At 46.3% G+C, this 21365-nt stretch overlaps 1 protein-coding gene across 2 annotated transcripts in view; it reads right to left on the bottom strand.

The window, feature by feature from the left end:
* map3k2 (mitogen-activated protein kinase kinase kinase 2) overlaps positions 1-21365 on the bottom strand; it is a 72810-nt gene that overhangs the window by 21459 nt on the left and 29986 nt on the right. For both annotated transcript variants that reach the window (XM_052014347.1, XM_052014354.1), the window contains 8 exons: positions 20883-20998; positions 18723-18763; positions 17603-17702; positions 15604-15717; positions 10629-10731; positions 8292-8422; positions 4922-5001; positions 1065-1132 (listed from right to left, as the gene is read on the bottom strand). In XM_052014347.1, the coding sequence (XP_051870307.1) occupies positions 1065-1132; positions 4922-5001; positions 8292-8422; positions 10629-10731; positions 15604-15717; positions 17603-17702; positions 18723-18763; positions 20883-20998 (753 nt within the window). The remainder of the gene's footprint in view (positions 1-1064; positions 1133-4921; positions 5002-8291; positions 8423-10628; positions 10732-15603; positions 15718-17602; positions 17703-18722; positions 18764-20882; positions 20999-21365) is intronic.

The following is a 21365-nucleotide window of genomic DNA, read 5'->3' as shown; positions in this document are numbered from 1 at the left end:
ACGTTTCAAATTACAATACAGTCGTCTCTATCCAGAATGTACTCAAGCCCCTAAGGTGCCCACCAGTCCTGGAAAGCCCCCAATGTACCTGTGGATACCGCGTGCTCCTTCTCCAGGGACACAGAGGCACAGTCGTAACCCCGGAAGAACCCCCGACTGCCCACCACCTGCCGCCTGGACCCATGAATGGTCACCTTCGCCAGGCTCAATCAGGAGCAAATCGACCAGGAGTTCCCCCGACCGAGCCACCCCCCTCCGCACTGGGTGAGGAAAGATCAGGAGCGTGGGGCTGATCAGGAGCAGCCCCTTCAGATACCTTGAGGCTGCAACCTCTCCCACTCCATGATAGTATACTTGCTTGGGCTAAGAGTCACCTGAATGTTAGCAATGGAGAAAATGGTGGGAAAATGTTGCAGCTATATAGGACCCTGGTCAGACCCCACCTGGAGTATTGTACTCAGTTCTGGTCACCTCACTACAGGAAGGATGTGGAAGCCATAGAAAAGGTGCAGAGGAGATTTACAAGGATGTTGCCTGGATTGGGGAGCATGCCTTATGAAAGCAGGTTGAGGGAACTCAGCTTTTTCTCCTTGGAGTGATGGAGGATGAGGGGTATAAGATGATGAGAGGCATTGATCATGTGGATAGTCAGAAGCTTTTTCCCAGGGCTGAAATGGTTGCCACAAGAGGACTCAGGTTTAAGATGCTGGGGAGTAGGTACAGAGGAGATGTCAGGGGTAAGTTTTTTTACTCAGAGAGTGATGAGTGTGTGGAACGGGCTGCCGGAAACGGTGGTGGAGGTGGATACGATAGGGTCATTTATGAGACTGTTGGATAGGTACGTGGAGCTTAGAAAAATAGAGGGCTATGGGTAAGTCTAGTAATTTCTAAGGTAGGGACATGTTCGGCACAGCTTTGTGAGCTGAAGGGCCTGAATTGTGCTGTAGGTTTTCTATGTTCTATGCCCCCAAATTTCCAACATCTGCAGTATTTTGTTGGATGTGCAGGAACGTACAGTGCCCCAGAACCAGGACTTGCACATAACAGAGCAGAACAAAACTCACCTGAATAATCCTGATGATTATCTGGATAGCTCTGTGCCCTCGGCATCCGAGCCTTGGGATAAATATCACTGTAAAGTAAAGTAAAGTGTTAGATTGCCCACCTGTCCCATTCCAAGCAGCTATTTTAAAATGAATTTTTACTTCCTGCAGTCTAACCTTTCTAAAGCTTGGAAAGGGATCCTGAAAATATTTCATAATATCCAAAAAACCGTCCAAAGCATAGGAGTAAAGAGCTGCTAAGCACATTGGTAAGGTTGGAAGACAAACATCACCACAAACCTCCCAACTTTCACTCACCCCACAAGTTACAATTCATGCTGTGTAACTTCACTATTGTAGAATCTCACAGCACAGAAGACCATTCAGCCCAGTGTGCCTGTGCCAGAACTGAATGATCTGTCCAGTTAGTCCCACTATACTACTCTTTCCACAAGAATTCCTCCAATTTCCTTTTGAATCTGCTTCCACCACTCTTTCCAGCAGTGCATCCAAGATCACAGTAGCTCGCTCTGTGAAGAAATGTTCCCAGGACCTTTTGGTTACTTGGCCAGTTTCCAATGTGATCCTCCAGTCACTGCAACTGGAAACAAGTCCTCCAGATACTCAGTCAAGTTTGTCCCTTTGACTCCCACCAACTTTTACCAATGCACCATAGAAAGCATCCTACCTAGATGTATCATGGCTTGGTACGGCAACTGCTCTGCCCAGGACCACAAGAAGCTGCAGAGAGTTGTGCACACAGCCCAACGCATCACAGACACCAGCCTCCCCTCCTTGGACTCTTTACCTCTCACTGCCTCAGTGAAGCAGCCAGCAAAATCAAAGACCCCACCCACCCAGGTCATTCTCTCTTCTCTCCTCTTCCATCGGGTAGAAGATACAGGAGCCTGAGGGCACGTCCCACCAGACTTCAGGACAGCTTCTACCCTGCTGTGATAATACTATTGAATGGTTCCCTTATATGATGAGATGGACTCTGACCTCACGATCTACCTTGCTGTGACCTTGCACCTTATTGCACTGCACTTTCTCTGTAGCTGTGACACTTTACTCTGTACTGTTATTGTTTTTACCTGTACTACCTCAATGCACTCTGTACTAACTCAATGTAACTGCACTGTGTAATGAATTGATCTGTACGATCGGTATGCAAGACAAGTTTTTCACTGTACCTCAGTACAAGTGACAATAACAAACCAATACCATCACAAATACAAAACTTTTGTTTCCTTTAGCTTTAAGGCTCTGAGTTCTGGATTTCTCTCCCTACACCTTTGCCTGTCTCCACCTCCTGCAAAACAACAAAATGTTGGAGGAACTTAGCAGGTTGAACAGCATCTGTGGGGGGGGGGGGGGGGGGGTGGTGGTGGGGGGGGGAAGAACTGTTGATGTTTCGGGTTAAAAGCCTGCATCAGGACCGAAGGGGCACATGGAGTCTCTTGTGCCTCCCTTCAACTCTTCCTTCCTTTAAGATGCCCCCTAAACCACTCCTGCATTGACCAAGCTTTCAATCATCTCTCTCAATATCTAGTTCAACATCATATTTTGTTTGATGACTCTCCTGTGAGCTGTCATGAATCATTTCACTACATTAAAAGGTGATGAATATGTCTACCTGCTCAGAGGGCTAAGGAAGTCTGGCACGTCCCCAATGTCCCTCACCAAATGTTACAGATGCACCGCAGAAAGCTCCTACCCCGCCGTTACAAGACTATTGAACGAGTTCCCTAGTACGACAAGATGGACTCGACTTCAAAATCTACCTCATTGTGACCTTGAACCTTATCATCTACCTGCACTGCACTTTCTCTGTAATTGTAACACGTTGTTCCGTACTGTTATTGTTTTACCCTGTACTACCTCAATACACTGTGTAATGAATTGATCTGTATGAACGGTATGCAGGACAAGTTTTTCACTGCACCTCAGTACATGTGACAAAGATAAACCAATTTACCAATTTAAATTTACCAACTTACCAAAGCATCCTATCCAGTTGCATCACAGCTTGGTATGGCGACTGCTCTGCGCAAGACCACAAGAAATTGCAGAGTTGTGGACATAGCCCAGTCCATCACGCAAACCAGCTTCCCCTCCATGGACTCTGTCTACATTTCTCGTTGCCTCAGTAAAGCAGCCAGCATAATCAAAGACCCCTCCTACACTGGTCATTCTCTCTTCTCCCCCCTTCCATTGGGCAGAAGATAGAAAAGCATGTACCATTAGGCTCAAGGACAGCTTCTATCCCGCTGGTATAAACTATGGAGTGGACCTTGTATGATAGGGATGAACCCTTGATCTCTCAATCTACCTTGCCCCTGCATTTTACTTGTCTACCTGCACTGCACTTCCTCTGTAACACTATATTCTGCATTCTGTTACTGCTTGTCCTTTTGTACTATCTCGAGGTACATGTATGGAATGATCTGTCTGGATGGCACGCAAACAAAGCTTTTCACGTGCCTCAGTGCACGCAATAAACCAATTCACCAATTTAAATTTACCAAAATTATATCTTTTGTCCATCTGGACAGCTGTATCACTTTGTGATTAATTATTCCCTCTCTTTATTTTAAAACCTCTACCCCTCTCAGCCCTCTACTCTACTCCCTATACATTCACGACTGTGTGGCCAGATTCTGCTCTAACTCCATCTACGAGTTTGCAGATGATACCACCGTTGTAGGCCGTATCTCAAACAGCAATGAGTCGGAGTACAGGAAGGAGATAGAGAGCTTAGTGGAATGGTGTCATGACAACAACCTTGCCCTCAATGTCAACAAAAGAGCTGGTCATTGACTTCAGGAAAGGGGGCAATGTACATGCACCTGTCTACATCAATGGTGCTGAGGTCGAGAGGGTTGAGAGCTTCAAGTTCCTGGGTGTGAACATCACCAACAGCCTGTCCTGGTCAAATCACGTAGATGCCACAGCCAAGAAAGCTCTCCAGTGCCTCTACTTCCTCAGGAGGCTAAAGAAATTTAGTTTGTCCCCTTTGACTCTCACCAACTTTTACCGATGCACCATAGAAAGCACCCTATCTGGATGTATCACGGCTTGCTACGGCAACTGCTCTGCCCAGGACCACAAGAAGCTGCAGAGAGTTGTGGACACAGCCCAGTACATCACGGACACCAGCCTCCCCTCCTTGGACTCTTGTCTTTACTTCTTGCTGCCTTGGTGTAGCAGCCAGCATAATCAAAGACCCCACCCACTTGTGACATTCTCTCTTCTCTCCTCTTCCATCGGGTAGAAGATACAGGAGCCTGAGGGCACGTACCACCAGACTTAAGGACAGCTTCTACCCCACTGTGATAAGACTATTGAACGGTTCCCATACACAATGAGGTGGACTATGACCTCATGATCTACCTTGTTGTGACCTTGCACCTTATTGCACTGCACTTTCTCTGTAGCTGTGACACTTTACCTGTACTACATCAATGCACTTTGTACTAACTCAAAGTAACCGCACTGTGTAATGAATTGACCTGTACGATCGGTTTGTAAGACAAGTTTTTCCACTGTACCTCGGTACAAGTGACAATAATAAACCAATACCAATACCAATACCAAAACCTTCAGTTCTCGTTGGAGACTAGTCCCACACAGGAGCAGCGAAGGAATTCCAGAGGCTTCGACCTTGGGAACAAAAGGCTTCACCAATGCTGGTGCAACTGAAATTGGACAGTGGTAGAACTGGAAGAGATTACAGACATAGGAACGGACAAGGACCCAAAGAAACAAGGAATGAGAACTTCAGAGCGAGATGTTGCTAGAGCAGGAGCCAGTGTGGATAAGCAAGCACAGGGCAGGGTGGAGGAAGGGAAACTAATGCAAGCTAGGATCTGGATTACCTGTCTAAGGGACTGTCAAGGGAGGGACAGCTCCCAGATGCCGAGTTCTCCGGGCTGCTCATCGACAGTGGGTCCAGCATCTGCCAAGAAATAGTCATAGGTTAGATGAGAAATCTCTGCATGAACACTGGGAAGACGAGGAAACAGGAGTAAACCAGTGGAGAGAGACGATGAGCTTCAGATTTGGGCAGGTGCTCCAGTGATGCCTGTTTCAGTAGAGCCTCTGAGTAACCTAATTTTGGAAAGGAACCCAGAGGGGTGGCATAGTGACGCAGCTAGCAGAGCCGCTGCCTCGCGGTTCCAGTGACACAGATTCAATCCCGACCTCCGGCACTGTCTGTGTGGAGTTTGCACATTCTCCCAGTGACTGCACAGGTTTCCCCCAGGTGCCCTGGTTTACTTCCACATCCCAAGGACGTGCAGGTCAGTGGGTTAATTGGCTGCTGTGAATTGCCCCGAGTGTCTAGGTGAGGTGTCGGATCTGGGGGAGGTTGATGGGAATGTGGGGAGAGTAAAATGGATTGGGGTAAGCTTAGTGTAACGGGGTGCTTGACGGTCAGTGGTGACTGGGGCCTGACGATCATAGAACAGTACAGCACAATACAGGCCCTTCGGCCCACCATGTTGTGCCGACCTTTAAACCTCGCTTAAGACTATCTAACCCCTTCCTCCCACATATCCCCCAATTTTAAATTCCTCCATATGCTTATCTAACAATCTCTTGAATTTGACCAATGTACCTGCCTCCACCACCACCCCAGGCAGCATATTCCATGCCCCAACCACTCTGTGTGTGGAAAAACCTGACTCTGATATCTCCCTTGAACTTCCCACCCATTACCTTAAAGCCATGTCCTCTTGTATTGAGCATTGGTGCTCTGGGAAAGAGGCGCTGGCTGTCTAGTCTATCTATTCTTCTTAATATTTTGTACAACTCTATCAGTGGGCTGAACGGCCTGTTTCCATGCTGTATGACTCTGTGACTCTCTGACTCTCTCTATGATAAGTTGCAGGAAATCACTAGTTGAAAGCACATCAAGAGTTGCTTCAGATTCACGGAACAGGTCACATGGAGAGATCTGTGGGAATCAGAACACACATCACTTTTCATCCACCAAAAGATCACCTTCTCCTTTTGACACCTTCATCGACACGGATTAATCCACAGCATGTGTTAAATTGTCAGTAAAAGGAGTCCAGTCCAGGGTCTGAAGTGGACGTCAGTGCTTGCTGACTTAGGACAAGAGAAGTTGGTGCAGGGGTTGGCACAGACGTACGCATCAGTGCTGGACCAAGCTGAGCAGTTCCTCCACCAGGGTCGAGCGGCACAATGCTCACTGCCTGGGAGTGGAATAGCAGAGGTGCTGCCTCACATCCCGGTAACTGGGCTCCATCCCAAGCTCCAGCCCTGTCTGTGTGGAGTTTGCATGTTCTCCCTGTAACTGTGTGGGTTTCCTCTGGGTGCTGCGGTTAACTCACATCCCAACGACGTGTGGGTTGGTGGGTTGATAGGGTTGAGAGGATTCAGAGAAGATTTACAAGGATGATGCCCGGAATGAAAGGGCTTACATACAATGAGAGCTTGTCGGCTCTTGGACTGTATTCATTGGAGTACAGAAGAATTAGAGGGGACCTCATAGAAACACTTAGAACATTGAAAGGACTGGACAGAGTAGATGTGGCTAAGTTGTTTCCCTTGATGGGTGAGTCCAGGACAAGAAGGCACAGTCTTAGAATTAGAGGGTACCCATTTAGAACAGAAATGAGGAGAAATTTCTTTAGCCAGAGGGTCGTGGGTTTATGGAATTCGTTGCCACGTACAGCTGTGGAGGCCCAATCATTGGGGATGTTTAAGGAGGAGATTGATAGGTATCTAATTAGTCAGGGTATCAAGGGATATGGGAAAAAGGCTGGAAATTGGGGCTAGATAGGAATAGTTTAGTTTAGCTCATGGAGCAGACTTGATGGGCCAAATGGCCTACTTCTGCTCCCTTGTCTTGTGATAGGTGATAATAAATCACCCTACTCAAGTGGGTGGTAGAGTCAGGGTGATGGGCATGTGAGAGAGAATGGGTTACAGGGAAATCAGTGGGAGAATGAGATTGGTGGCACTGCTCTGAGAGCCAGCACAGACCCAACGGACTGAATGGCCTCCTCTTTTGTCATGAGAAATGAGGGTCACGTGGAATATGGCCACAAAGAACAGACAGCACCTCTCGCAGTGCAGCACAATAACAGGGTGGCTTCAGGAGGGATGGAGAAAGCTGTAAAAACACTGGATGAAAGTAAGGAAAATGGAGGGGAAAGAGCAGTCCTCTGGGGAGCACTGATTCCGGATTTCACTTTGACTGGGATTACATTGGATATTTAAAGTTGCATTATGGACGGAGAGGTGGTTATCCTGACAGTTATTTTCAATTGTATTTGGAAGACCTCAATTGCACGGCCAGTTGCAGGGAGTTTAATCTGAATTTATCCTTTCGTCAAAGTTAATCCCTCCCATCCCAGCAACTGTGTGGCCAGAATCACATGGAAGATACACTCCAACAAATGGTGCTCTTCCACTGAAGCTGAAGTGTCAGTGCATCACTCCCACCGACTCGACAGTGAGCCGGCGTGTCACTCCCACCGACAGTGAAGTGTCAGCCCCTCACTCCCACCGACTCGACAGTGAGCCGGCGTGTCATTCCCACCGACAGTGAAGTGTCAGCCCCTCACTCCCACTGACTCTACAGTGAGCCGGCACGTCACTCCCACCGACAGTGAGCCGGCGCGTCACTCCCGCTGACTCTACAGTGAGCCGGCGCGTCACTCCCACCGACAGTGAGCCGGTGCGTCACTCCCGCTGACTCTACAGTGAGCCGGCGCGTCACTCCCACTGACAGTGAGCCGGCGCGTCACTCCCACTGACTCTACAGTGAACCGGCGCGTCACTCCCACCGACAGTGAGCCGGCGCGTCACTCTCGCTGACTCTACAGTGAACCGGCGCGTCACTCCCACCGACAGTGAGCCGGCACGTCACTCCCGCTGACTCTACAGTGAGCTGGCGCGTCACTCCCACCGACAGCGAGCCGGCGTGTCACTCCCGCCAACAGAGAGCCGGTGTGTCACTCCCACCAACAGTGAAGTGTCAGCCCCTCACTCCCGCCGACTCAACAGTGAGCCGGCGCGTCACTCCCTCCCACCCGACAGTGAGCCGGCACATCACTCCTGCTGACAGTGAGCCGGTGCGTCACTCCCACCGAGTTAGCAGGTGTGCCTCAAGCATCAGCAGCATGAAGCTACATCACTCCCACCCACAGTAAGTCAGTGTGCTGTTCCTTGAATGGTGAGCTGGTATGTTCTCACTATGTAGAGAGGGGTCCTTACTTGGTCCATGCTCTCTGGAATGAATTCGCCCTCACTGTTGATGCTGGTATAGGATCCATTTCGTGCAACCTGCTGCTGCCCATCTGGAATGTACCCGGGTGGTGGAGAGCTCCTATCTGATGTCTGTGAAGCTGAATATACGACAGATGATTCAGTGAGCAACATCGAAATACTACTCAAGTAACAACCTTGCAATTGCCAGTAACTAACCACAAATTGAATGCAAGGAGCTGCAAAGCCAGTGTCCAAGAAATGGTCTGCTTCAATGTGAGGTGATAAACCTGAACAAAACTGGGGGAGAAGTGAGGGAAATCCATGGCACACTGCTGACAATGTGCAGCCATGGATCACGGCGTACCTGCTGAGGGAACAAGTGTCTTTACCTCTCGCTGTCCTGGTGAAGCAGCCAGCATAATCAAAGACCCCACCCACCCGGGACATTCTCTCTTCTCTCCTCTTCCATCGGGTAGAAGATACAGGAGCCTGAGGGCATTTACCACCAGACTTAAGGACAGCTTCTACCCCACTGTGATAAGGCTATTGAACAGTTCCCTTATAAAATGAGATGGACTCTGACCTCACGATCTGCCTTGTTGTGACCTTGCACCTTATTGCACTGCACTTTCTCTGTAGCTGGGACACTTTGTACTGTTACTGTTTTTACCTGTACTACATCAATGCACTCTGTACTAACTCAATGTAACTGCACTGTGTAATGAATTGACCTGTACAATCGGTGTGTAAGACAAGTTTTTCACTGTACCTCGGTACAAGTGACAATAATAAACCAATACCAACACACCTCTCGCTGTGGCTCAACCAAACAGTGCAAACAATATAGAATGAAAGACTGTCTACATCCACAACAACAACTTGCACTTAAGTAGTCTGGACAATGGGAATGTTATCAATTAAAGTGCGAAAGCATACCACATCAGGAGGTGTGAAGCAGATGGGCGACCTCACTGAGACACAAGATCGGAGGTTTCAATATAGGGTAGATGTTGAGATGTTTCCACTAGTGGGAGAGTCTCGAACAAGAGGCCAGTCATTTAACATGAAGGTGTGCAGAGATTTCTGTTCAGAGAGGGTGGTGAACCTCTGGAATTCTCTTCTCCAGATGGTTGTTGGAGGCTGGATCATTAGAGGTGCTTAAGGTGGAGCGAGATATTATTTTTGAGGAATTGAGGGCTGTGGGGAACTAACACAGAAGAAGAGTTGAGGTCAGCAGAGATCAGCTGTGATCATATCACATGATCACAAGACAAGGGAGCAGAAGTAGGCCATTCGGCCCATCAAGTCTGCTCCACTACCTCACCATGAGCTAAACTATTCTCCCATCTAGCCCCAATTCCCGGCCTTTTCCCCATATCCCTTGATACCCTGACTAATTAGATACCTATCAATCTCCTCCTTAAATGCCCCCAATGATCAGGCCTCCACAGCTGTATGGGGCAACGAATTCCATAAATCCACGACGCTCTGGCTAAAGAAATTTCTTTAGGACTGTGCCCTTCTGTCCTGGACTCATCCACCAAGGGAAACAACTTAGCCACATCTACTCTGTCCAGTCCTTTCAACATTCAAAATGTTTCTATGAGGTCCCCTCTCATTCTTCTGTACTCCAATGAATACAGTCTAAGAGCCAACAATCGCTCATCGTACGTAAGTCCTTTCATTCTGGGAATCATCCTCATAAATCTTCTCTGGACCCTCTCCAACATCAGTACGTCCTTCCTAAGAATAGTGGGGCAGGCTTGAGGGGTCAGGTGGCCAACTCCTGCTCCTATTTTCTTGTGTTCTTAACACTGATGACCAAACACTTGGTTAAAGAGATAGACTTTAAAGAGAGTGTCAGAGGGAAAGTGGAGGGAAGTTTATGGAGGGAACTCCACATCTCAGGTTCAGGTACCTGTAGGAACGACTGCCACAGAGGAAGCAATATAGAACAAATGATCAGGAAACTAGAACAGGAGACTGCACATCCCCGAAGGGTTGTGAAAGTGGAGGAAGGTACAGGGATAGGAAGTAGTGAAGCCATGAAGAGATTCTGACCACAGGAAGCAGTGACCCTCTAATCCCCAGTGTTCACAAAACTTAATACTATCACAAAAACAAGGCCAGGTAAATCTTTTCCTGAGGCTTAGAGCATGAGGTGCTTCATTACAATAACTGCTGGGTGGTGCTGCAACATCAATTAAAGTTAACCCAATATGTAAATTAATGGAAATTACAAAAAGGGAACTGAGGAGAGGAATAGAATAGGAATAGTGTTGAAGATCTGGCAACCGGCACAACTATGAAAGGCTGGTGTTGTAAATGCAAACCAGAGCTTACCAATCATTGGGAGCCTGCTTTTCCTCTCTGCACCCATGTAGCCTGTGCTGTTGTCCAAGTCATCCAGCATCTGTAAGGCCTCCACATTGCTGAGGCTTGTTACCTGGGCAACAGAGCAAATTAAAGTTGGAAATCTGAATAAATAAAGATGTTAAAACCATTCACAGATACATATTGTGCAAAGGTACAATCCAGATAAATGGAGTCTGGTAGCAATGTTAATATGGTCCACCTGGATTCAGAGGTCTGGACAAGAGACTCGTCAAATTGTGATTTGACGAGTCTCATTCAAGGTCAGAGATGTTGGAACAGGGATGTGGCAGGAGGATGGGAAAAGGAGGGGATTCTCCACCTCCATTATGGCTGTGGGCCCATATTCACCGAGTTGGGACTGTCCACCACATTTCAGTACCAGAGGGTCAGAGCACTTGGATCTCTCCAACAATGTTGCAGTTGATATTACAACAGTACAAGTTTTCTCTAACTTTTCTCAATTCACTGACCTGAAACATTATTTCTGTTTCACTCTCCACAGGTTCTGCCTGATCTGCTGAGTATTTCCAGCATTTTCTGTTTTTATTTCTGTTTCAGCATCTGCTACTTTTTTTTTGTTGGCTCTCGCTCAGCTTGGAACAGCGCCACCACCATTTGTAAAGGTGCCTTGAGAAAACAATCTTTGTGCCAGCATTCATTTTCCAGAGGAACACTTGCCTCTTTGAAAATCCACCAGGGAGTCTCAAGCAGGCTGTGTAAACCAGGGTTCCTTCATGTCTGAGGAAGCTTTGTATCACCTATCTGATCTCCAGTTGTAAACACTCCCATTTCCCACAAATTCTTTAGGCACTACTGAAGCAAGTAAACTGATGCTTAGAATAGCATGAAGAATTCTACTAGTGGATGGAATCCTCGAAAAGCCTGTGGCAAATGGGACTAGCTTAGTTGGGAATCTTGGTCGGCATGGACCAGTTGGGCCGAAGGGCCTGTTTCCATGCTGTATCCACAGATCCCTGAAAGTTGCCTCACAGCTGGATAGGGTAGTTAAGAAAGCTTATGGGATGTTAGCATTCATAAGTCATGGGACCGAGTTTAAGAGCCGCGAGGTAATGATGCAGCTCTATAAAACTCTGGTTAGACCTCACTTAAAATACTGTGTCCAGTTCTGGTCGCCTCATTATAGGAAGGATGTGGAAGTGTTAGAAAGGGTGCAGAGGAGATTTACCAGGATGCTGCCTGGTTTAGAGAGTATGCATTATAAGGAGAGACTAAGGGAGCTAGGGCTTTACTCTTTGGACAGGAGGAGGATGAGAGGAGACATGATAGAGGTGTACAAAATATTAAGAGGAATAGATAGAGTGGACAGCCAGCGCCTCTTTCCCAGGGCACCAATGCACAAAATACAAGAGGGCATGGCTTTAAAGTAATGGGTGGGAAGTTCAAGGGAGACATCAGAGGAAGGTATTTTACCCAGAGAGTGGTTGTGGCATGGAACACGCTGCCTGGGGCGGTGGTGGAGGCAGGTACATTGGTCAAATTCAAGAGAATGCTAGATAAGCATACGGAGGAATTTAAAATAGAGGGATATGTGGGAGGAAGGGGTTAGATTTTCTTAGGCGTGGTTTAAAGGTCGGCACAACATTGTGGGCTGAAGGGCCTGTATTGTGCTGTACTGTTCAAGTAGGAGAAGTAGGGATAAACTAAATAATTACAGGACAGTTAGTTTAACTTTGATTGTGGGTAAATTATTGGAATCCATTCTAACAGATGGTATAAATCTTCCCTGAGAAAGGCACAGACAACTCAGGGAGAGTCAGCATGGCTTTGTTAAGGGAAGGTGCTGATGAACTAACTTGATTACACTTTGAGGAGGTGACAAGGAGGATCAATGAGGAAAATGGATTATAATGTCATCTACATAGAATTTAGCAAGGCTTTTGACAAGGTTCCGCCTACTCATTATCAATGGTTACGTGATGTTATGTCATAACTAAATTTAGAGATCTGTTGTTCAACTTCTGAATCTAACCTAGATTTTCAAGCATTGTGGGGACCTTTTTTGAATTATTTTCAAAACCTTTGATTTGGTTGTTAAAGTACAGATGTTGGCTCGTATCATTGTGTGATAGGGGTTTCTCTTTGTTTTTCTTTCTTTACCAAACAGCTTCGGTTTTGGTAGTGGGTCTAGATTCTTTTTGATAATAAAATTATTACAATTTAATCACTATTAATCAATGATTATTTGTGATTACCATTGTGGGGTGTTGTGATTCTAAGCGTGATTCAAGACAATGTATTCAGTGCTATTCTATTTTTTTTCTGATTCATGTATTCTGTATTTTCTAGGTGGAATTAGTAAAAATATTGTAAAAAGAAAGACAAGGTTCCACATGGCAGGATAGCCAAAACACAAAAACCCATGGGAGTGTAGCAAATTGGCTCAGTGGTTGGAAGCAATGGGGAATAGATGACAAGTGTTTTCGTGCCAGTTTCCATAGTGCTCAGCTCTTTGTTTTCTGTAATATATGAATGATTTAGACCTAATTTTAGCAGACACAGTAAAGAAGTTTGTAGATAATAAGAAAGATTGGCTGGAGATACAAGAGAATGCAGATGCTGGAATGTGGACCAACAAACTATCTGCTGGAGGAACTCAGTGGGTCAAGCAGCATCGGTGGGGGAGGAAGGAATTGTTGACTTTCAACAATTGGGTGTGCTGTTGATTACACTATGTAGACCACAGCTTGTGTACTGTACAGTTCTGGCAATCACATTCTGGGAACGATGTTACTACCCAGGAGAATGTTCAAAGGAAAATTACAAGGACATTGCTGGGACTGGAATACTGCAGCTACGAGACAAAAAAATTAAAAACTAAGGTTTGCTTTCTTTAGAACAGAAGGACTGAGGGAAGAGTTTATTGAAGCGGATGAAAGTAGGAGGGGCCTAGATAGAGAGAAAGGAAGGACCTTATTTTCCTTAGCAGTGGATTCGAAAACTGGGGAGGGAGCTTTAAAGTACGTGGTACAAAGAGTAGAGGAGAAGATGAGGAAAATGTCTTCAGTCAGTGGGGGTCTGGAGATCACTGCCTGCAAAGGTGCTAAGAGGCAGAAACCATCATCATACTGAAACAGTACTTGGACGTGTACTTGAAGAGCTTCAGGGCTGGAAAGTGGGATTTAGCCCAGTGTCTGGGACACAGTGGCTGAATGGTCCCTTTTGGTGTTATGTAAATCCTCCACACCCCCAAAAATCCACCCCCCCCCATTGGCAAATTGGTTTATTATTGTCAAATGTACCGAGGTACAGTGAAAAACTTAGTTTTGCATGCCATCCATGCAGATCATTTCATTACAACAGTGCATTGAGGTAGTACAAGGGAAAACAATAACAGGGTGCAGGGTTACAGTTACAGAGAAAGTGCAGTGCAGGCAGACAATAAGATGCAAGGTCATAACGAGGTAGATTGTGAGGTCAAGAGTTCATTTTATCGTACTAGGGGACTGACTGTCCTTGCAGATCCCTACTTTGCACTCTTAATTTAAGAGTTGCAAACTCCAAGTAGTTCAGTGACAGCCCTGGCTCAGTGGGCTCAACACTCACTGTATGTTCAATTCCCACTTCATTGTTTAGTGTCGGTACTGAGGAAGGAACACATTGTGGGAGTGCTTCTTATTCTTGTGAATGCTGCTTATCTGATGCTCTGTGCCTGTGATGCTGCTGCAAGTAAGTTTTTCACTGCACCTGTGCACACACGGACTTGTGCACATGACAGTAAACTTAACTTTGACTTTTCATGGTCGGAGGTGCCAAATTTCACTTGACAGATAGTTACTGGAGGGTCTCTAGTTCACTGCCACACACATCAAAAGGAGCAGCAACTGTAGAGCAGAAGAGATTTCCAATCTCCTGCTGATCAGAGGGACAAGAGCAAGTCTGACACCAGGGAGTACAGCACAATCCTGAAGGTAGCTGCGACAAAAGGCTGAAGTTCCATTCAACCTCACATCTTGGGCAGCACTGGGGGCGCAGCTGGTAGAGCTGCTGCCTCACAGCTCCGGTGACCCAGACTCAATCCTGACCTCGGGTGCTGTCTGTGTGGAGTTTGCATGTTCTCCCTATATTGGCATGGAGTTTCCTCTGGGTGCTCTGGTTTCCTCCCACATCCCAAAGACATGGGTTGGTAAGTTAATGGGCGACTGTAATCTACCCCTAGTGTGTAGGTGAGCTGTAGAAACTTAGGGGGTGGGAGTTGATGAGACTGTGTGTGATGGGGGGGGGGGGGGGGGGGAGGAGGGTGATTGAATAAAAAAAATGGGATTACTGTAGGATTAGTGTATGTGGGTATAATGTTGCACCCTGGTCAGACCCCACTTGCTCAGTTCTGGTCGCCTCACTACAGGAAGGATGTGGAAGCCATAGAGAGGGTGCAGAGGAGATTTACAAGGATGTTGCCTGGATTGGGGAGCATGCCTTATGAGAACAGGTTGAGTGAACTCGGCCTTTTCTCCTTGGAGCGACAGAGGATGAGGGGGGACCTGATAAAGGTGTATAAGATGATGAGAGGCATTGATCGTGTGGATAGTCAGAGGCTTTTCCCCAGGGCCGAAATGGTGGCCACAAGAAGACACAGGTTTAAGGTGCTGGGGAGTAGGTAGAGGGGAGATGTCATGGGTAAGTTTTTTACTCAAGAGAGTGGTGAGTGCGTGGAATGGGCTGCCAGCAACGGTGGTGGAGGCGGATATGATAGGGTCTTTTAAGAGACTTTTTGGATAGGTACATGGAGCTTAGAAAGCTAGAGGGCTATGGGTAAGCCTAGTAATTTCTAAGGTAGGGACATGTTCGGCACAACTTTGTGGGCTGAAGGGCCTGAATTGTGCTGTAGGTTTTCTATGTTTCACACCCACAGTGCACATCACTGATTTGTTGCTGATCCACACCGTGCACACGTTACCGGTCTCTCTCTGCCCACCTTGCATACCTGGATATTTGACTGAAGCACCAACAGGATTTTTAGGCTCTTCATGTGCACACTACGGTCCAGGAGTTCGATGGCTTTATCCAAATCATCCTGTGTGGTCAGAGGGATCACTAACTGCAGAACAGATCAGAAAGAAGCAGTGAGCAGGCCGATTCATGAATAAACAATTATTGTATCATCAGATGAGACCTAAAAAACGAGTTGGTGTGGGCAAGCAGAGTCACTGGGCTTCCTCCCTTCACCTGATTATACAGCGCCATGAGCAGCCCTCATCTGTGTTACCTTACCCAATAACCTTTCTTCATTGGGAGCCTAAACACAGAACAGTACAATACAGGAACAGGCCCTTCGGCCCACCATGTCTGTGCAGACCATGCAAATCTAACTAATCCCATCTGCCTGCACAGTCTATGTCCCTCCATCCCCTGCCTGTCTAACATTCTGTTAAACATTGCTATCACATCTGCTTCCACCACCCCCAGCAGCCCGTTCCAGGCACCTACCACTCTGTGTGAAAACTTGCCCTACACATCTCCTTTAAACTCTCCCCCCTAGTATATGACATTTTCATCCTGGGAAAAAGACTATCTACCCTATCTATGCCTCTCATAATTTTAGATACTTCAATCAAGTCACCCCTCAGCCTCCGACACTCCAAAGAAAACAACACAAGTTTGTCCAACCTCTCCTTATAGCTAATACTTTCTAATCCAGACAACATCCTGGTGAACCTCTTCTGCACCCTCTCCAAAGCCTCCACATCCTTCCTGTAATGGGGCGACTAGAACTGCACACAATACTCCAAGTGCGGCCTAACCAAAGTTCTATACAGCTGCGCCATGATGTCCTGACTGTTATACTCAATGCTCCCACTAAGGCAAGTGTGTTATATGCACTGCACTTTCTCTGTAAATGTAACACCTAATCTTGTATTCTGTTTTCCTTTTTACTACCACAACGTACTTATGTCTGGAATGATGTGTCTGGATGGCACATAAACAAAAGCCTTTTGCTGTATCTCGGTACATGTGACAATGATAAACCAATTCCAATGCCTTCTCTACCACGCTATCTACTTGTGTTGCCACTTTCAGGGAGCTATGGACTTGTCCCCCAAGATCCCTCTGTACACCACTGCTCCTAAGGATCCTGTCATTTACTATACAATTTCCTCTTCAGCCTGTCCAAGTACCTTTTAAATGTTAATAAGGGTGATACGTATATGAAAGGAGCTGCCAGAGGAAGTGGTTGAGTCAGGTACAATAACAACATTGAAAAGACAGTTGGACAGGTACATGGATAGGAAAGGTTTAGAGGGATATGGGCCCAATGCGGGCAAATTCAACTAGTTCAGATGGGCATCTTGTCAGCACAGACGAGTTGTGCTGAAGGGCCTGTTTCTGTGCTGTTTAAATACAGTCTCCTGTTTAAATACCATCGGTGGTCTCACTTCCATAACCCTCTGGGATAGAGGATTCCAGAGATTCACTACCCTCTGCTAAACCATTGCAAATTGAGAATGTCAACGCAGACTTCACACATTCTTTCTCTGGAGAATACAAATATCAGACTGAGCTGATTATCTGTCTCAAACACATATCTTATCTTTTAAGTTGTGAAACACAAGAATCAAAGTCAAGCACACTGTGGTAAAGTGTCCAAAGGAAATACAGAGTAATACAGCACGGTAACAGGCCCTTTGGCCCAAATCATTCACGCCGACCAAGATGTCTATCTGAGCTCGTCCCACTTGCCTGCGTTTTGCTCATCTCTCTGTGAACCTTTCCTATCCATGTATCTGTCCAAATGTCTTTTAGACATTGTAATCGTACTCACCTCTACAGAGGCAGGTACAATATCACCAGTAAAAATATTGTTTTGTTCTGACAATAGCAAAATATTTTCAAGCATTGAATCTTGATGAAAAGTCTCCAAGGTTTCATTTCCACATGCCACCTTTCCAAGTCAGCCATCGGGGGAAAGGATAAGTAAGTGGTACCTCGTTATTGGTGTAGTGCAGGCCCATTGGCTGACCAAAGGCAACCTTGGCTTTAGCTGCAATGTCTTCAAGCAGGACTGGTCGGGGGAACTGGAGGATTCTGAATCGGGAGTGAGAAGAGAGATTAGTTACTGTCTTCCTGGAACTAAGAGCACTCATGGGACAGAGGAACTTCCAGAGCACCTGAAGCTGCAGACCACACCCCTCCACCCACATCACCACGGCACTGACGACAGCAGATTAATTAACTTCATTGAGGAATTAATCTACCAGTTCCCTTCAGTGATAAAAATTTTCATACAGAAAATACTGCAACCATAGTTACTCAGAGGATAATTCCTGGCTCCAGTGGTTTAATTCAGTAGTATTTATGCAGCAAGCTAAATTAAAAGTATGATAATTCAGGCCTTTTCTTGTTTTAATCTGACTTTCACTGTGAGTGATACCAGCACTGGGAATATATCACTTCTCCATATCAATGAGGAGCATTTACTGCAAACTAGATTAAAGTTCCTAACTGGAAAGAGCTTACATTGAATAAGTTTCAAACTGACAACAGACTTCTATTCCAGTGGTCAAAGTTGGACTTGGACCAACATGTGCCTCACCCAGTCTACATTACACCACTGCCTTAGTGAACTCACACTCACTTTCATGGCCTGAGTTATGGTCAGGATTCAGTGGCCAAGAAAAATGTTAGTACAGCTGTCCGGGGTCTGGTCTCTTTGTGGTGTCCAGTTCCCTTCCACATGAACCATGTCCAAACAATGTCACACAAATCCCCATCTCTACACTTGTTGATTAGGTCCATCCTGTGTTTCATTTCAAGTCCTGCTGATGTTCATTGACCAACATGCCTAATTGACTCTGGTGGAAGGACTCCCTCCTTTAGGAGAGCTCGGGAGATATTGTGTATGCTCAGTGTGGCTCTCATGGGCAAGTCTTTCTGACTGTGGTGACCCAGAGATTGCTCTAAATTCCCGGAGATGCAATCATTTTTGTAATTTACTTGTCCATGTAAAATGTGCCGATTTCTCAGGCATGATTGTAAGATAGAATTGGGCAGTGATCAAGTTCATTGTAACTCCTAACAGTACAAGAATAAGAGATGGCATCTCACCTCTTCTCCCCACGAAATTCAAACTTGACTCGAATATCATTCTGGAATTGAAGTACAGAAGATAAATCAAAGGTGCGGTAGAATTGAAGGGATTACAGACAATAGAACATAGCACAGGAACAGGCCCTTCGGCCCATGATGTTGTGCCAAACTAATTAAATTAGTAATGAAATGCCCAACTAATCCCTTCTGCCTACACAATGTCCATATCCCTCCATTCTCTGCACATTCGTGCGCCTATCTAAGAGCCTCATGAATGCATCTATCATATTTGCCTCCACCCCCACCCCTGGCAAAGCATTTCAGGCACCCATCACTCTCAGTGTAAAAAAAAACTTGCCCCGCACATCTCCCTTGAACTTCCCCCCCTCACCTTAAATGCATGCGCTCTGGTATTAGATATTTCAACCCTGAGACAAAGATACCAACTGTCGACTCTATCTCTGCCTCTCATAATCTTATAAACCTCTATCAGATGTCCCCTCAGCCTCCGCCGCTCCAGAGAAAACAACCCAAGTTTGTCCAACCTCTCCTTATAGCATATGTCCTCTAATCCAGGCAGCATCCTGATGAACCTCGTCTGCACCCTCTCCAAAGCCTCCACATCCTTCCTGTAATGGGGCGACCAGAATTGAATGCAATACTCCAGATGTGGCCTAACCAGAGTTTTATAAAGCTGCAACACGACGTCCTGACTCTTGAACTCAATTCCTAATAAAGACAAGCATGCCAAACGCCTTCTTCACCACCCTATCAAACTGTACAGCCACTTTCAGGGAGCTATGGACTTGGACCTCAAGATCCCTCTGCATATCAACACTGTTAAGGGTCCTGCCATTAACAGTGTACTGTACTGTCCCTTTATATTTGATCTTCCAAAGTGCAACACTTCATATTTGCTTAAATTCCAGCTGCCATTTCTCCGCCCATATCTGCAACTGATCTGTATCCCACTGTATCCTTTGGCAGTCTTCTACGCCATCCACACCACCACCAATCTTCATAACGTCTGCAAACTGACTAACCCACCCGTCTATGTTTTCATCCAGGTCATTTATGTACAGATGTGTGTATATAGATATACATTATATATATAGAACAGAACATAAAGAAGAGGGAAATTCAACTAGGGACCAGTGACTTTTCCACAGGTCAAACCTCCTCATCCTATTGCTCAATCTCTTGCTTCTTCCACCATCCTACCCAGCTCCCCCCCACCCCCCCCCCCACCAAAAAAAATTAGGTTGTCCTTTAGGTTCTCCTGAGATTTCACCTTTGAATCCATCATTGCAGTGAATAATTCTCCCAAAATGAAGTGGTAACAGTTCTTTTTACCATCAATGAAACTTCTATATTATCTGGAAATCTCTCTTCCAAAGAGAAGGGCCCAACATTGTTGATGATCTCTCCTAAATGAGGAGGAAGGTTGTTGTGAAATCCCAATTACTTATGCCCCCTAGTTTCTGAATATTGCACACTAATACATAAGGGTGAAAAGCTGATAGCCAAGGCCTGTGGGAACACTGAAAATGGGTGTTCTGCATGAACACCAGACAAGCTCTTGGAGTACTGTGGAGTACTTGGGAGTACTGTGTACAGTTTTGGTCACCCTGTTATAGGAAACACATGGTTAAACTGGAAAGGGTGCAGAAAAGGTTTACGAAGATGTTGCCAGGACTAGAGGGCCTGAGTTATAGGGAGAGGTTGGCCAGGCTGGGTCTTTATTCCTTGGAACGTAGGAGAATGAGGGGGCGACCTTACAGAAGTGTTTAAAATTATGAGAGGCATAGATAAGGTGGACGGTAACAGTCTTTTCTCCAGGGTAGGGGAGTCCAAAACTGGGGGTCATAGGTTTAGGGTGAGAGGGGAAAGATTTAAAAGGGACCTGAGAGGCAAGTTTTTCAGGTAGTGGGTGGTGAGTATATGGAACGAGCTGCCAGAGGAAGTGGGTGAGGCAGGTACAACAGTATCATTTAAGAAGCACTTGGATAGGTACATGGAAGGGCAGGGCTTAGAGGGATATGAGCCAAACACAGGAAATTGGGACTAACTGGGTGGGCACCATGGTCAGCATGGACTGGTTGGGCTGAAGGGCCTGTATCCGTGCTGGATTGCTCTATGACTCTAAGCTGTGAAACCTGAGCTCTGATTCGCACATACCTGATTACTGGATGAGGTCTTGGGTTTCCCTGTCTCGTGCAATGACAGAAGAGGTCGACTAGCCATGTGGAGCACAGCCAGATCCTGCATGATGGAGTGAAGAGCTTCCTGCTCATCTATAAAAACAAACTGCATGTCAAAACAGTGAATGCCACTGCTCACAATGCCTCGAGCACATTGTCTTATTGTTCTTCCTTCAGCTGTGAACTGGACTTGCCAACCTCGTCTCCATCAAGCTCACCAGTGCCTCTACTTCCTCAGGAGGCTAAAGGAATTTAGTTTGTCCCCTTTGAGTCTCACCAACTTTTACCAATGCACCACAGAAAGCATCCTATCTGGATGCATCACGGCTTGGTACAGCAACTGCTCTGCGCAGGACCGCAAGAAACTGCAGAGAGTTGTGGACACAGCTCAGCACGTCACGGACACCAGCCTCCCTTCCTTGGACTCTGTCTTTACCTCTCGTTGTCTTGGTGAAGCAGC

The sequence above is a fragment of the Pristis pectinata genome, chromosome 1, assembly GCF_009764475.1.
Source record: "Pristis pectinata isolate sPriPec2 chromosome 1, sPriPec2.1.pri, whole genome shotgun sequence".
NCBI lineage: Eukaryota > Metazoa > Chordata > Chondrichthyes > Rhinopristiformes > Pristidae > Pristis > Pristis pectinata.
The sequence above is the reverse complement of the archived record's forward strand: the minus strand, read 5'-3'. Positions and strand labels throughout refer to the sequence as shown.